At 44.0% G+C, this 17,615-nt stretch overlaps 1 protein-coding gene across 1 annotated transcript in view; it reads right to left on the reverse strand.

The window, feature by feature from the left end:
- The window catches only part of FAM120C (family with sequence similarity 120 member C), a 105,075-nt gene that overhangs the window by 6,848 nt on the left and 80,612 nt on the right, over positions 1-17,615 (reverse strand). The window contains exons 11-15 of the mRNA XM_002807889.6: positions 15,387-15,501; positions 12,003-12,212; positions 9,609-9,810; positions 5,163-5,301; positions 4,078-4,135 (exon numbers count right to left, since the gene is read on the reverse strand). Coding sequence (XP_002807935.4) covers positions 4,078-4,135; positions 5,163-5,301; positions 9,609-9,810; positions 12,003-12,212; positions 15,387-15,501 — 724 coding nt within the window. The remainder of the gene's footprint in view (positions 1-4,077; positions 4,136-5,162; positions 5,302-9,608; positions 9,811-12,002; positions 12,213-15,386; positions 15,502-17,615) is intronic.

The following is a 17,615-nucleotide window of genomic DNA, read 5'->3' on the forward strand; positions in this document are numbered from 1 at the left end:
GAGGACTGCTTGAGCTTGGGAGGGCCATGCTGCAGTGAGTCATGACTGTGCCACCACTGCATTCCAGCCTGGGCGACAGAGAGATCCTGTCTCAAAAAAAAAAAAAAAGAAAAGAAAAGAAAAGAAAAAAAGAGAAAAAGGAAAGCAGCCTGAAAAAAGGTAAAAAGATTTTAATTTAGTCCTCGTATAACAACTCTGCAACACAGATACCAATTTCTTCAAGTTTATAGAGGGGAAAACTAGGGCAAAGAGGCTAAGTAACTTGTCTAAGATCATAGAACTAGTGAGTAGCAGAGCCAGATTCAGAGCTATCATTTGGTTCCAAAGTCTGTACAATATGGGGCTTACTATGAAGTACTATCCAACAACCTGGATAGTAACAGCCATAAAAATGGATGAATTAGCCACCTGAAGGAGTCAATAAAGAAATCACAACATTACAAGTAAGTGACTTAAGAATTTAAGAAGAGGCCAGGCATGATGGCTCAAACCTGTAATCCCAGCACTTTGAGAGGCTAAGGCGGGCAGAATAACTGAGGTCAGGAGTTCGAGACCAGCGAGGCCAATATGGTAAAACCCCGCCTCTCCACTAAAAATACAAAAATTCACTGGGTGTGGTGGTGCACTCCTGTAATCCCAGCTACTTGGGAGGCTGAGGCAGGACAATTGCTTGAACCCAGGAGGCAGAGGTTGCAGTGAGCCGAAATCGTGCCACTGCACTCCAGCCTGGCTGATGGAGCAAGACTGTATCTCAAAAAAGAAAAATAAGAAAAAAAAAATTTAAGAACATACAAAACTTTTGTGGCCTAGGAATAATTTCAGGAAGACAGGATTATAGTGTAACCAGATTTAATAAGCTGGAACATTTTATTAATTATCTCATACTCTTTCTGTTCCAACTGAAAAATCATCTCAGGAAGTCAGGATTAGAGTGTAACCAGATTTAATAAGCTGGAATATTTTCTTAATTATCTCATACTTTTTTTTCTGTTCCAACTGAAACAGAAAAAGAAGAGTCAAAAAAGGAAGTCAGCAGCAGCTCTGTCCAGAGAAGATGGCTTGCTATAAACAAAGTCTCAATGAGGATTTCCTTGGCTAGGTGACCTCTGGAGTAGATAACAGTGTCCACAGCCGTCTTAGCCAAGAGAAATTTAAGATCACCTACCATCCCTTGTTTTCTCTCACTTTCCACATCTGTAAAATAGAATAAGTATCTACTTTGTAGGTTCCTATACGGATTCAATGAGACACTACATATAAAGCACTTAGAACATGCTGTCTTTGGCACACTGTAAAAACTCAATAAATGCTCACTAAGGCTGGATGCAGTGGCTCACACCTGTAATCCCAGAACTTTGGGAGGCCGAGGCAGGCAGATCACCTGAGCTCAGGAGTTCGAGATCAGTCTGGCCAACATGGCAAAACCCTGTCTCTACAAAAAATATAAAAATTAGCTAGGCATGACCGTGTGCACCTGTACTCGCACCTACTTGAGCCCAGGGGTTTGAGGCTGCAGTAAACTATGATTGCAATACTGCACTCCAGCCTGGGTGACTCAGAAAAAAAGCTAGCAGAACATTGTTCTGATTCCATGCCCCCAAGCAAACTTCCGAAACCACGGCCTCTCTTGTAACTTGCCCTTAGAGAAAGAAAGCCCTAGTAGCAATGGTTAAAGGCATGCATAGCTAGAGTCAGCCACACCTGAGTCTGATGCTTGTCTCTAACAGGAGCTGTTATACTATATTGGAATTAGCATAGCACAGGGCTTTGGAATCAGTTAGCTCAGGCTGTAATGTCAATTCTGATATACGGACTTGATGGATAATTTGGGGAAAGATACTTCATTCTTCTGAGTCTCAATTTCTTCCTGTTTAAAATGGGGACGAGGCCAGGCATGGTGACTCATTCCTTTAATCCCAGTACTTTGGGAGGCTGAGCTTGAGGTCAGGAGTTTGATACCAGCCTGGGCAACGTGGCAAAACCCTGTCTCTACAAAAAATACTTTAAAATTAGCTGGGTGTGGTGGCTGACATCTGTAGTCCCAGCTACTCCATAGGGTGAGGTGGGAGGATTGCTTGAGCCTTGGGAGGTTGAGGCTGCAGTGGTCTGCATTCTAGCCTGGGTGAAAGAGTGAGACCCTGTCTCAAAAAAATAGTAATAATAAAATGGAGAATAATAAATACTTCACAGGGCATGTATGTGGTTTCAGTGACCTCACTCACATATTTGTACAAGTGACTAGAAAAGAGTGAATGTGTAATACATTGTCACAACAATTTCTGATCATCAATCAGTTCTTTATCTCAGCCCCTTCTTCCCCCACCCCTTAGCCATATCCACACAGCTCTTTCTCTTTTTTTTTTTTTTTTGAGACAGAGTCTCACTGTGTCATCCAGGCTAGAGTGTATTGGCTCGATTTATCAGCTCACTGCAACCTCCACCTCCCAGGTTCAAGTGATTCTTCTGTCTCAGTCTCCCAAGCAGCTGGGACTATAGGTGCGTGCCACCACACCTGGCTAATTTTTGTATTTTTAGTAGAGACAGGGTTTCACCGTATTGGCCAGGCTGGTTTCGAACTCCTGACCTCGTGATCTGCCCGCCTCAGCCTCCCAAAGTGCTGGGATTACAGGCGTGAGCCACCGCACCTAGCTCCACACAGCTATTTCTATGATCTTGGTTAGTGTGAGTCAACCAGAGAGACCAATCTATGCTTTTCTGACTATATGCCTAATGACCAGCCCCTGAATCCTGGTGAATTCACCAAGGCTGTACCATCTTATGAGAGCCTATTTGGTGATTAGCTTTCCTTCTAGGTGCATCCTTTTTACCTTACTGAGCAGCTTCGGGAAAAAGCTGAGAAGCTTTGGAAAAATCACCAAAGTCACTGTTCTGTAGCTTTGGAGTGCATTATAAAATGCTTTGCATGGGAGACCTACTATCTAGTTCCATTTTTGGCTCAAAATCACATTAAAGCAAATTTATCTTCTTTGAGGAAACATTAGATGATGGGGATGAACGTGGACGAAGTGAGGGCTGGCTGTATACAGAATAGATTTAGGATAGAGAACTGATGACAAAATTGTCCAGGATGAAAGACTACATGTAGAATGTCTAGAGGGGACTTGGTAGAAAGTAGGTACTCAAGAAATGGGAGCTGTGATACTACAAGAAGCCCAGCAGTTTGAGTCTACTACAATATTTTGGATCACTACAAGAACTCCTAGTTTGCATCTGAGCGGGGTGGAGGTGGGGCATACCTAATGAGGACCAGTGGGAACTGTGATAGAATTCAAGGTATGGATTAGAAGGAAGTTTGAAGGCTGGGCACAGTGGCTTGGGCCCATAATCACAGCACTTTAAGAGGTTGGAGGATCACTTGAGCCCAGGACTTTGAGACCAGCCTGGGGCAACGAAGGAAGACCCTGTCTACATAACAAACAGAAAAGCATAGCAGGTTGCGGTGGTGCACAACTGCAGTCCCAGCTACTTGAGAGACTGAGCTGAGAGGACTGCATAAGCCAAAAAGGTAGAGGCTGCAGTGTGCCATGATTGTGCCACTGCACTCCAGTCTGCCTAGGTGACAGTGAGACCCTGTCTCAAAGAGAGAGAGAGAAAGTTCAAGACATTTCTGAGTCACTAAGAATAAGCAGAATGTTAACGCCCCCACCTATATTCACAGCAAAGGCAAAAAAAAGTCCAGTTTTCTAAGTGCATCTGATGGCCTCTCAGAAGCTCAGGCAGGCTATGGGCAGTCTCACTGTTAGCATCACTCTGGCCCCTTTCTGGCTGCACGCAGCACATAGCATACTAGGCGCAGGTCTTTAGGACACAGTACCTAGTTTCTATCTTGTGGTCTCACTTGGAAAAGGGGAAGACTGCAGCCCTGTGAGAACAGCTCGAGGCAGGCTAACCCCTCACCATACCATTAGAGAGCAGGGGAAGGCCATCAAACACCTGGAGGAGTTGCGAAGCTCTGCTGAGCAGTTCAGGTTTCCAGGCCTGATCTGAAAGCTGAAAAGGCAAAAGGCATCAAGCAGAAGCCAAATAATCTAAAAAAAAATTTTTTAAAGTACTTACTTGCTTATTTCCTTTTTTGTGTCCCTTGAATCCTCTACCAGTCTGTTCTTTTCCAAGCCTTTAGCAAGCGAGAAAAAAAGTGATCATGAGAGACATAAAGCCCACACCTCCCTTTTCACTTGGTTAACTATGCGTCTCCTCTTGGAAGTTTGACCCTCTTAAGTTAGATGCCCCTCCCTCAGTGTTACTCCTGTAAACATCTATCTCAGTCATTTCTATATTCTACTAAACTGAATTGTTCTGTATCCCATGGTCTCCTCTAGGGTAAAAACTCTTTAATCAAGGCAGGGCAATTTATTTTATATTTGCTGAACTAAACTGAAAACTGACTTTAAAAATGGAAAGTTGGGCTAGGCGCGGTGGCTCATGCCTGTAATCCCAGCACTTTGGTGGGCCGAGGCGGGTGGATCACGAGGTCAAGAAATCGAGACCATCCTAGCCAACATGGTGAAACCCCCTCTCTACTAAAAATCCAAAAATTTGCCAGGTATGGTGACATGCACCTGTAGTCCCAGCTACTCGAGAGGCTGAGGCAGGAGAACTGCTTGAACCTGGGAGGCAGAGGTTTCAGTGAACTGAGATTGCGCCACTGCACTCCAGCCAGCCAGGCACCTGGTGACAGAGAGAAACTCTGTCTTAAAAAAAAAAAAAAAAAAAAGAAAGAAAGAAAGCTGGTCAGGCATGGTGGCTCATACTTGTAATCCCAGCACTTTGGACAGCCAAGACGGGAGGATTGCTTGAGCTCAGGAGTTTGAGACCAGCCTGGGCAACATGGCGAAAGCACAGCTCTACCAAAAATATGCAAAATTAGCCAGGCATGGTGATGCACACCTGTGGTCCCAGCTACTCGGGAGGCTGAGGCAAGAGGAACACTTGAACCCAGGAGGCAGAGGAGGTTGTAGTAAGGAGTGGCAGAAATCATGCCACTGTACTCCAGCCTGGGCAACAAAGTGAAACCCTGCCTCAAAAGAAAAAAGGAAAGTTAGTTAGTACTTCTTGCCTTAATAGAAGGATTTAACACCTACGCATTTTCCCAAGGGGACCTTAACTGACACTAGCTCATACCAGCCTATTTGGATACATACCCCTTTCCTGGCCCACCGACAGAAACCACTTGCATGCCGAAGGATCCTAGGCCCCTGGAGGATCTGCTGCCAGCCCACTGGCCCACAACCATCCCAGCAATCTCCAGTTTTCCTCCTTGGGGTGGGATTGGATGGAGACCTGGCAAGACAGAAAGGATGACGGTAATGGAGAAGGCATGGTGGCTCACGCCTCTAATCCCAAAACTCTGGGAGGCTGACTCAGGCCGATCACTTGAGGTCAGGAGTTCCGGACCAGCCTGGCCAATGTTGTGAAACTCTGTCTCTACTAAAAATACAAAATACAATTAGCCAGGCATCATGGTGTGCACCTGTAATCCTAGCCACTGAACCCAGGAGGTGGAGGTTGCAGTGAGCCGAGATTGCACCACTGCACTCTAGCCTGGGTGACAGAGTGAGATTCTGTTGAAAGAAAGAAAGAAAAGAAAGACAATGAAGGGAAGGAAGGGAAGGTAGGCAAGGAAGGAAGGAAGGAAGGGAGGGAGGGAGGGAGGGAAAGAAAGAGAAAGAAAGAGAACAAAAGAATGAGTGGAGATAAAGAGAAAGAAGAGAAAGAAGGGGAGGAAGGAAGGAAGGAAGAAAGAAAAAAGAAAGAAAGAAAGGAAGGAAGGAAAAGGATCGTAAGTACCAGGCGGGAGAAGAGGTGGGACAAAAGATCCTATAACCCACCACCTACTCTTCTTATTTCCACTTCTGTCTGATAAAAAGTCTCTGGCAGCATGTGGTGGCTCATGCCTGTAATCCCACCACTTTGAGAGGCCAGGGCAGACGAATCACCTGAGGTCAGGAGTTGCAGACCAGCCTGGCCAACCTGGGAAAATCTCATCTCTACTAAAAATACAAAAATTAGCTGGGTGTGGTGGCATGTGCCTGTAGTCCCAGTGACTTGGGGAGGCTGGGACAGAAGAATAGCTTGAACCTGGGAGGTGGAGGTTGCACTGAGCTAGATCACACCACTTCACTCTAGCCTGGACCACAGAGTGAGACTCCCATCTCAGAAAAAAAAAAAAAAAAAAAAAGAATCTGTGATAACAGCAAGGTGTCATGATGGAAGCATATTTAGTGGGGAGGGCTGAAAATCTGTACTCATCCACTTTAGCAAGTAATATTGCAGGTGATTTATGTTTTAACCACAGAGCCTAGCATATTTGAGAGAATAAATGTCTTAATATCTAGTTATTGGGAAATTACAAACCTAAACTACTTTTGTTTTTTTTTGAGACAGTCTTCCTGCGACATTCAGGCTGAAGCGCAATGGTGTGATTTCGGCTCACTGCAACCTCCACTACCCAGATTCAAGTGAATCTCTTGCCTCAGCCTCCTGAGTAGCTGGGATTACAGGCACGTGCCACCATGGCCAGCTAATTTTTGTATTTTTAGTAGAGACAGGATTTTACCACACTGGTCAGCCTGGTATCAAAGTCTTAACCTCAAGTGATACGCCCACCTAGGGCTCCCAAACTGCTGGGATTACTGGCATAAGCCACTGTGCCCCGTCTTAAACTACTTTTGATACAAATATATATCATTACACATTGTAGGATTAGCCAAACAACCAAACTAAACTAATAGTAATTTATAATTAAAAAGCAAGAATAAGCCGGGTGCAGTGGTTCAAGCCTGTAATCCCAGCACTTTGGGAGGCTGACGCAGGTGGATCATTTGAGGTCAAGACCAGCTTGACCAACATGGTGAAACTCCATCTCTGCTAAAAATACAAAAAAATTAGCCAGGCATGGTGGCACATGCCTGTATTCCCAGCTACTCAGGATGCCGAGGCAGGAGAACTGATTGAACCTGAGAGGTGGAGGTTGCAGTGAGCGGAGATTGCATCACTATACTCCAACCTGGATGAAAAAAAAAAGCAAGAGTAGCAACAATTGAAAACCAGAACCAAGTCATGACAAGATGGCATAATATCTCCTTAAAACAGAAAATTCTAACTCTGTGTGAGCTCACAAGCATAGTGAGTTTTGTAATTTAGCACAAAAATAAGCATTCATAGAATATGGAGTTCTACTAGGCCTTCATTTTAGTTTATAAAAAGAAAACAAATGAATCCTTAACTCATTTAGCAGGTTGTTAGTAAAGAGTCCTTCATTTAGAGCAAGCATGGTGGCTCACACCTGTAATCTCTCCCTTTGGGAGGCTAAGGCAGGGAGGATCGCTTGAGCCCAGGAGTTCAAGACCAGCCAGGGCAACATAGCAAGACCTCATGTTTTTAAAAAAAAAAAAAATTACAAAATATTAGCCAGGCATGTTGGTGTGTGCTTGTAGTTCCAGCTATTCAGGGGGCTGAGGTGAGAGAATCATTTGAGCCCAGGAAGTCGAGGCTTCAATGAGCCGTGATCACACCACTGCACTCCAGCCTGGGCAACCTTGTCTCAAAAAAAAAAAAAAAGTCCTTCGTTTATATAAAACTTGAGAGTTCAAGGAACTAGAGTGCTAGTTGCCTTTTTTTTTTTTTTTTGAGACAGAGTCTCACCATGTCTCCCAGGCTGGAGTGCAGTGGTGCGATCTTGGCTCATTGCAATCTCTATCTCCCGGGTTCAAGCAATTCTTGTGTCTCAGCCTCCTGAGTAGCTAGGATTACAGACAGGTGCCTGCCTGTCTGTAATATTTTTCATAGAGACAGGGTTTCACCATGTTGGCCAGGCTGGCCTGTAACTCCTGACCTCAAGTGATCTGCCCATCTCAGCCTCCCTATGTGCTGAGATTACAGTCATGAGCCACTGTGCATGGCCTAGAGTGCTAGTTACTTCTAAGAGGGACAAGAAAGATTTGCATTTGAGGATCCTACGGTGGGGTTTCAGGAGGCAAGAGGCTCCTTGTGAACCACCAGTAAGACTAAGCATCACTGGTAGCTAGGGCAGTGGTGACCTAAGAACCTGGCTTTAATTAAGGCTGTCTTTTGAGACTTACAAAATAAAATCAACAGACAAAAAAACCAGAGAATGGATCTGTAAAGCCATCTCAAAGGGATGGACTGGCTGGCTTCCTGGTTTTTAAAACCTGATCACCATCTGACTGAACAGGGAGTTACCAGAGCAGACTTTCACATTATTCATCTAAGCCCAGCCTTGAGCTAACCACCCATACTGAATTTTGTCACCCTAGAAATCTAACTTCAACTTCCAGCTTTCTTTCTTTCAAAGGGAGGAGCAATAGATAACAAACACCTTCAACCACAGCAATGACACTCTGACCCAATCACAGAATCTTGCTATTTTATGTTAAAATGTCTCCACTAAAATATCCTGTTTCACTGCCGGGAGCTGTGGCTCACACCTGTAATCCTAGCATTTTAAGAGGCCAAGGTGGGCCAATCACCTGAGGATGGGCGTTCCATACCAGACTGACAAATATGATAAAACCCCATCTCTACTAAAAATTAGCCAGGCTGTGGACAGAAAAAGATCCTGTCTCAAAAACAACACAAACAAACAAAAAAATCTTGTTTCACCAGGGGACAGGTTGTTTGAATTATCAGGATCAGTATCTGAGCAATCTAGGCATGATTGTCTACTCATAGTTAAGTTGTAGCTCAGGTGCCACCATAATTTATGCATATGTTTGTGTGTACATATGAGTGTGTGTGTGTGTGTGTGTGTGTGTGTTTTCCTCACTAAACTGCAATCCTTTGGTGGCATGGATGGTGACATATTTATCTCCATGTTTCTGGAGCTGAAGGAAGGGAAATGTGTTAAGTCTATTCCCAGAGTGGAAATGTCATCAAGCTATTGTTGTCTACCAGCACTGGCCATTAACTCCCACTTATCTTCCTGCAAGCTCCTGTGTGCATTGCCTATAGGGAAGGAATGAATGAATCCGGTCCATATGACTTGCAGTTCTCAAAAGTAATAACGTGGCTTCTGGTTTCCACATTAGTTCATGAGTTTGGTTGGTGAGAGTCAAATCCCTGGGGACCAACTACCTCTATGGAGAGTGGTCTTAGAAGTGTAAATGGACATAAACTGCTCTTCAAACTACACAGCACAGAAACTAAGTGAGATGAGGCTGGGCGCTGTGGCTCATGCCTGTAATCCCAGCACTTCCGGAGGCCAAGGCGGATGGATCACCTTAGGTCAAGAGTTGGAGACCATCCCGGTCAACGTGGTGAAACACAGTCTCTACTAAAAATACAAAATTAGCCGGGTGTGGTGGCACATGCCTGTAATCCCAGCTACTCAAGAGGCTGAGGCAGTAGAATCACTTGAACCTTGGGAGGCAGAGGTTGCAGTGAGCCGAGATCACACCATTGCACTCCAGCCTGGGTGACAAGAGTAAAACTCTGTCTCAAAAAAAAAAAAAAAAGTCAGTGAGATGAGATATATGTGAAACTGTTGATTCTGTTACTGACAATAATGACTGGACAGATTATTATTACATAAATTAAGGATGACAAAGACCTCATTTTTAGGTACTGACCTGCAAATCCCCTGCTCCTTCCTTGAGGTGGAAGTGGCATGGAGCCCATAGCTCGGGAATAAAGTGAAACAGGGTAGAGAGAGGGCACCATGGGAGTCACAAAAGTAGGTGACGGAAGTAGAGCAGAAGGTGGTGGATGATTCATGTTGACTCCTTCAAGGATGCTCTGTCTCATCTTTTCCACTTTGGTTGCCAGGTCAGCCTTCAAATGAGGAAAAGAGTAATAATAGCAGCTGCCATTTTTCAAACTTGTCCCATGTTTTAGGCCCAGCATGGACCACTTTAGGTACAGTCTCACAATTCTATTCCCGCTAAGTGAACTGAGGCCTGTCATTAAAGGGCTCAAAGCTACACACTCAGGAAGCCTGTCTGGCACCAAAGTCCCCACTTACATGACATCATGCTACTGTCATATGAGTTCTGAATCAGGGCTTGTGATGTACATTGACTAGATTGAGGAAGACAAATTTAACAGTAAGGATTACTGATGGTCTACTACATGGCTGGCATTGGGCTGGGTCACTTTCTAAGGAAGATGTAATAGAATTAGATAAAAGAGAAATAAAACACTGACAAATAAAAAGCCTTTTGCTGGGCACAGTGACTCACACTTGTAATCCCAGCACTTTGAGAGGCCAAGGTGGGCAGATCACGAGGTCAGGAGATTGAGACCATCCTGGCTAACACAGTGAAACCCCATCTCTACTAAAAATACAAAAAATTAGCCGGTGTGGTGGCATATGCCTGTAGTCCCGGCTACTCGGTAGGCTAAGGCAGGAGAATCGCTTGAACCTGGGAGGTGGAAGTTTGCAGTGAGCTGAGATCGTGCCACTGCACCCCAGCCTGGGTGACAAAGTGCAACACCATCTCAAAAGAAAAAAAATTAGTAAATAAATAAATTTTTTAAAAAGCCTTTTAACTTTCTCCCTCATGCCCAGAATTGAAGATCCTGGTACCTCTAGTCCAGAGGTCTGCAAACTTCTTATGTAAAGGGTCAGAGAGTAAATATTTTAAGCTTTATAGGCCATATTGTCTCTGTCACAATTACTCCAGTCTGCTATTATGACATGAAAGCAGTCATAGGCCAGGTGTGGTGGCTCACGCCTGTAATCCCAACACTTTGGGAGGCCAAGGCAGGTGATCACCTGAGGTCAGGAGTTCGAGACCAGTCTGACCAATGTGTGAAAACCCCATCTCTACTAAAAATATAAAAAAATTAGCCAGGCGTGGTAGCATACACCTATAGTCCCAGCTACTCAGGAGGCTGAGATGGGAGAATCGCTTGAATCTGGGAGGCGGAGGTTTCAGTGAGCCGACATTGTGCCACCACATTCCTAGACAACAGAGTGAGACTCTCTCTTGAAAAAAAAAAAGAAAAGAAAAGAAAAATGAAAGCTGTCATAGATGGTATGTAGACGAATGAATGTGGCTGTGTTCCAATACAATTTTTTTAAAAAAACGGGGTGGTCTACATTCCAAAAAACGGGTGGTTTGTAGCACTATGGATAGTTCATTTGACTTCTAGTTATGAAAAACAGGAGGTGTGCTGGGTAGTCTGCCAATCCCTGCTCTAGTCCCTCAGCTCTTTCCCCACCAAAATGGACAAAGGAGTTAAGTAAGGTTTCCTTTCCCTTGCCTCCCTCACTCTTCCCAATGCTTCGTTTTTAAAAATCCTCTGCTTCTACTCTGTGGTCAGCTTTACTACCCTCTTCTGTTTCCAAACATAGTTCCTTCACAAAAAAATCATCACTTGCAGAAGAGACAGTTTTTGTAAATAAGAGAAATAAAATTCTAAGAGTTGGAGGGAAGGTATATAGTATATCTGAATATTCCATGGAAAAGAAATACTCAGAGTAAGAAAAGGGATATGAGCCGGGCGCGGTGGCTCACACCTGTAATCCCAGAACTTTGGGAGGCAGAGGCGGGTGGATCACGAGGTCAAGAGATCAAGACCATCCTGGTCAACATGGTGAAACCCCGTCTCTACTAAAAATACAAAAAATTAGCTGGGCATGGTGGTGTGTGCCTGTAATCCCAGCTGCTTGGGAGGCTGAGGCAGGAGAATTGCCTGAACCCAGGAGGCGGAGGTTGCGGTGAGCCGAGATCGCGCCATCGCACTCCAGCCTGGGTAACAAGAGCAAAACTCCGTCTCAAAAAAAAGGGATATGAAAACTTTAAGTTCATTAAAAAATACTTTCCAACATAAAATTTTACAACATGTAAGTATCAGACTACGGGCTTTTGGGACCACTGTTGACTAAGTCAGGTTAAGGTGAGACACATTCTCCAGCTTCTGTCCCATTCCTCTCCATTGTCTCTGCTCTTTTGCCCTCCCTGCACATTCATCCCCACAGGAGATCAGGGCTAGTCCTTAGCAGCCCGACATTCTGATACCTGGCCATCACAGAGCTCTATCAGAGATACTCGGTCTCGGCCTGCTTTAATTAGCTTGCTCTGGAATAGCTTGCCATCGAAGTAAATCCAGGGGCAGCAATGTTCCCAAGGGACTGGCTGGCCACAGGCATCATTAGCAAACAGAGCTGTGTCGACTCCACTCATGAAGAGGGCAGCAAGCTGGATCCCTCGGGCATCCAGTTTCTCAATCTGAAACCACCACAGATGAAATATTACCATTAAGAAACTACTATTCTTGGTAACATTTACTCTTATTTCTGTCATGCTGATTCTTCCAGTTAAATGTGAACATGCTGCCATTCAGTGTAGACACCTCAGTGCATAAGCAGCTTCTACCCATGTCTTTCCCTGAGATGGTTTGAAGGGTACTCATTACAACATTAAAGATATCAACCTGAGACAGTTTTTTCACTTGTAAAATTAGAAAAATAATTACAAAGTAAAGGCTGAAAGAACACTTAATGCTGATCTGCTGCTGCTGCAGTGAAATAAATGGGCACTCACATAAAGCTGGTAAGAAACGTATATTACACGGTCAGGCATGGTGGCTCACACCTGTAATCCCAGCACTTCAGGAGGCCAAGGCAGGCAGATCACCTGAGGCCAGGAGTTTGAGACCAGCCTGACCAACATGGTGAAACCCCATCTCTACTAAAAATACAAAAATTAGCCAGGTGTGGTGGTGGGCATCTGTAGTTCCAGCTACTCAAGAGGATGAGGTGGGAGCATTGCTTGAACCTGGGAGATGGAGGCTGCAGTGAACCGAGACTGTGCCACTGCACTCCAGCCTGGGTGACAGAGCGAGACTCTGTCTCAAAAAACAAAAAACAAAAAACCTCTTTTCTTTATCAATTACCCAGCTTCAGATAGTCCTTTATAGCAACTCTAAATGGACTAAGGCAACACATTATAGAGGGAAACTGAAAAGAACCTAAGTCACCAATATGAGAACAATTAAATGATACATCCATATAAAATATTATTTATTAACATTTTAAGACAGAAAATATGTGCTACGTGAAATGTAAAGAACTCACAACATATAATACATAAAAACTACCTCAACTATGTAAAAAGTGCATGAAAGGAGATTGGGAAAAACCTCAATTCCCACAGCGGTTATGTCAAGTCAGTGTGTTAGAAGACAGCTTCAACAGAAAAAAGCAAAGTGTTTGCAGGTCCCCTCCTAGGCGTGGTTTAGCAGGAGCAGTAGGACAAGCAATACAACATTTACTGCAAAAAGCAACCACTCACTGGTTGTCTGAGTCTGTCTCATCTTAGTTGACCTCACTTAAGATTTTGCGAGTCTTATTGAACTTCATCTTCTAGTTTACCCTGGAGCCTCAAAGGAACAAGGTTGCTAAGGTCAAGGGAGGGACGTTCTGCATTAATGGCTACATTTTGCTGAGTTTTATGTACTTAAAATATATGAGACACTGGCTGGGCACGGTGGCTCATGCCTGTAATCCCAGCACTTTGTGAGGCCAAGGTGGACAGATCATCTGAGGTCGGGAGTTCAAGACCAGCCTGACCAACATGGAGAAACACCGTCTCTAGTAAAAATATAAAATAAGCCAGGCGTGGTGGTGCATGCCTGTAATCTCAGCTAATTGGGAGGCTCTGAGGCAAGAGAATTGCTTGAACCTTGAAGGTGGAGGTTGCAGCAAGCGGAGATTGCGCCATTGCACTCCAGCCTGGGCAATAAGAGCAAAACTCCATCTCGAAAAAAAACCAAAAAACAAAAAGGGAGACACCTCAAGGACCTAGAAATAGAAATTCCATTTGACCCAGCAATCCCATTACTGGGTATATAGCCAAAGGATTATATACCATTCTATTATAAAGATACATGCACACGTATTATAAAGACACATGCACACGTATGTTCATAGAGGCACTGTTTACAATAGCAAAGACCTGGAACCAACTCAAATGCCCATCGATGATAGACTGGACAGGGAAAATGTGGCACATATACACCATGGAATACTATGCAGCCATAAGAAACGATGAGTTTGTGTCCTTTGTAGGGACATGGATGAATCTGGAAACCATCATTCTCAGCAAACTGACACAAGAACAGAAAATCAAACATCCCACTCATAGGCGGGTGTTGAACAATGAGAACATGTGGGCACAGGGAGGGGAGCATCACTGGGGCCCGTTGGGGGTGGGGCAAGGGAGGGACAGCAGGGGGGTGGGGAGGTTGGGGAGTGATAACATGGGGAGAAATGCCAGATATAGGTGACGGGGGATGGAGGCAGCAAACCACATTGCCATGTGTGTACCTATGCAACAATCCTGCATGATCTGCACATGTACCCCAGAACCTAAAGTACAATTAAAAAGAAAAGGGAGACACTGTTCTAGGGGTTTTACATGGATTATTTTACATAGTATCCTCCAAATTGCATATTGAAATGTGATCCCCAATGTTGGCAGTGGAACCTAGTGGGAGGTGTCTGAGTCATGGGGGCAGATCCCTCAGGAATGGCTTGGTGCCCTCCCAGTGGTGATGAGTGAGTTCTCACTCTATTAGTTCATACAATAACTGATTGTTAGAAAGAGTCTAGCACCTTGCCCTTCTCTCTTATGTGATCTCTCTCTCCAGGTGACACGCTGGCTCCTCTTGTCTTATTCCCCTCACCTTCTACCATGAGTAAAAGCTTCCTGAGGCCCTGATCAGAAGCTGAGTAGATGCTGGCACCATGTTTTTTATACTGACTTCAGAACGGGCTCAGTAAACCATTTTTCTTTATAAATTATCTAGTCTCAGGTATTCTTTTATAGCAATACGAAATGGACTAATATATAATCTACACATAAGGAAACTGCAGCTAGAGAGGTTAAGTAACCTGCCCAAGGTCACACAGCTAGGAGGTAATGAAGCCAGGATTCAAACCCAAGGCAGCCTGGCTTCAGAGCCTCACCTCTATACTCCATGCTCTACTGCCTTCAGTGGGTGGTTGACTTCCTTCCTTATGCTTTTCTGTATTTCTACTTAATACTCAATACATATCACTAAAGGAGGGGTGGACATTTATTCAGACACAAGCAGGGGACGGACATCAGGATAAGTTTCCTATAGTGTATCTTGTAAGAGCCAGAAACCTTGCCATGGTCTGAGGGCCATGATTTATTTTTGTTGCATAATATCCATCTTTTCTGTCCATTCTCATTTATCAGTATGAGAGTAGTATAGCAGGCACCTCTTGGCTTTATTAATAGACCCAAATATTTGGCTAAAGTAAATCAAACAGTTACCTGCAGAACTTACTCCTCAGCTCCAAGAAAAAAAAAAGACCTAAAGTAGTGCCATAAGCTCATAAAAGGAAGAACTTAAATGAGGGTACAAGAAATCACCTTGAGTTCTTGGAGCTGATCTGGTTCATAAAGCTGGGTAGACACTGCCTGTGCAAGGAAGGTGTCTAGCTCATGGCGATGCAGGATTCGGCCACCAGGCCACTGAACCATGTACCTAGAAGATAAAAGCACTGTTTTTAGGCCATAAAAGCTCACTTATTCATGTTACAAAAACTTATTAAGCGAAGAACCCATCATAAGCCAGTACTTGGCTTGGTTTTGGCATTGCTAAGTAAATGAAGGAAAAAGAATCTTTGCTTTCCTACCTCCCGTCTGGGAGACAGAGGAAAGAGTCATGTACATGGACAATGACAGGACAGTGTGTTAAGTACCAAGATGGAAGAATGCACACGGTGCTTGCTACGAGAGCACTGAAGACTGTAAAGGTGAGAGATGGCGTGCTGAAAAATGTCAGCAAGAGCTCAGTTTCAAAGGGCCTGTAGGATTTAGTGAGACAAAAACATAGGGAAAGGGTGTTCCAGGCTGAGCAAATAGTATGATGTGTGAAAGCATGAAGGCGTGGTTCAGCACAATGCATCACGTTCCATATTGTTGCAGCTAAGCATGTTTGGAGTGACCAGAGGTGAGATTAGCAAGTTGGCCAGACTGGGGGCAGCCTCAGGAACACTAAAGGCTTCAGGTGGTGGAAACTGCAATCATGAACCATATCATGGTACCCAAGACGTGGTCCAGGCTAACTGAAGATCACATAAAAGGCCAGAGTGTTTTAATGGAAAGAGCATACATTCTGAAGAGAGAAGATCTGAATTTGACTGTTGGTCCCCCCAACTAACAGCTGATGGCTATGGACAAACTATTTAACCTTCCTGAGTCTTCGCTTTCCTCATCTACCAAACAGGGATAATAAAATTTGCCCTGCTCATTTCATAGGGAGGTTGTAAGGATTAAATAAAAGATTGTTCTGGGGCCGGGTGCAGTGGCTCACGCCTGTAATCCCAGCACTTTGGGAGGCCAAGGCGGGCAGATCATGAGGTCAAGAGATTAAGACCATCCTGGCCAACACAGTGAAACCGCATCTCTACTAAAAATGCAAAAATTAGCTGGGCGTGGTGGTGGGCGCCTGTAGTCCCAGCTACTTGGGAGGCTGAGGCAGGAGAATTGCTCGAACCAGGGAGTCGGAGGTTGCAGTGAGCCGAGATTGTGCCACTGCATTCTAGCCTGGTGACAGAACAAGACTCTTTCTCAAAAAATAAATAAATAAATACATAAAAATAAATAAAAGCTTGTTGTGTTAATAGCGTTGCTAAAGGAAAAAATAAAAAAAAGCCTGGGTGCGGTGGCTCACGCCTGTAATCCTAGCACTTTGGGAGGCTGAGGCCGGCAGATCACTTGAAGCCAGGAGTTTGAGACCAGCCTGGCCAAAGTGGCAAAACCCTCTCTCTACCAAAAATAGAAAAATTATCCAGGCATGGTGGCGTGCGCCTGTAGTCCCAGCTACTCAGGAGGCTGAGGCAGGAGAATTGCTTGAACCTGGGAAGCGGGGGTTGCAGTGAGCCGAGATCACGCCACTGCACTCCAGCCTGGGGGACAAAGGGAAAATAGATAGATAGATAGATAGATAGATAGATAGATAGATAGATAGATAAATAGACGGACGGATGGATGTGTGTGAGGGGGAGAGTTGGGGGGGAAAGAAAGTAGACCAGAGAACAAAGAGTCTCAAAAATAGGATTAAGAAATTTGGATCTTCATCCTGAAATTGCAGGAAGACACTGCAGGATTGTCAGAAGGACTAATTTGAAAATGACTAACTCAGGTTATTAATATTGTTTTTTTTTTTATTTATAGTTCCTTGATTTACCTTTGCCCATTCTTTCATTTTTAACCTTTCCATCTGATTTCATGGGCAAAATGTAAAGCAAAAATAGAAGAAAATGAATGCAAATGCAATTACAGTGGGGAACTTTAATATACCACTATTAAGCTATAAAATGTAAAATATACTTAAAATTCATTTACATTCACAGAAGATTTGAATAGTATAATAAATAAGATTTAAACACCTGACTGACTTAATACAAAGAAAACACATTCTTAAAAGGAAAAATTAACAAATTAAAAAAAAAAAAGAAAACACATTCTTTTCAAGTGCCCATGTGAGCTCCCATGAGGTCTAGGACCTTGGCTGTTTGCCTTTGCTTGTCTTTGTTTATTATCCCTTATTTATTATTAACTATCTAGCCGAGTACATGGCATACAGTAGGTATT

The sequence above is a fragment of the Callithrix jacchus genome, chromosome X (genome assembly GCF_049354715.1).
Source record: "Callithrix jacchus isolate 240 chromosome X, calJac240_pri, whole genome shotgun sequence".
Lineage (NCBI taxonomy): Eukaryota > Metazoa > Chordata > Mammalia > Primates > Cebidae > Callithrix > Callithrix jacchus.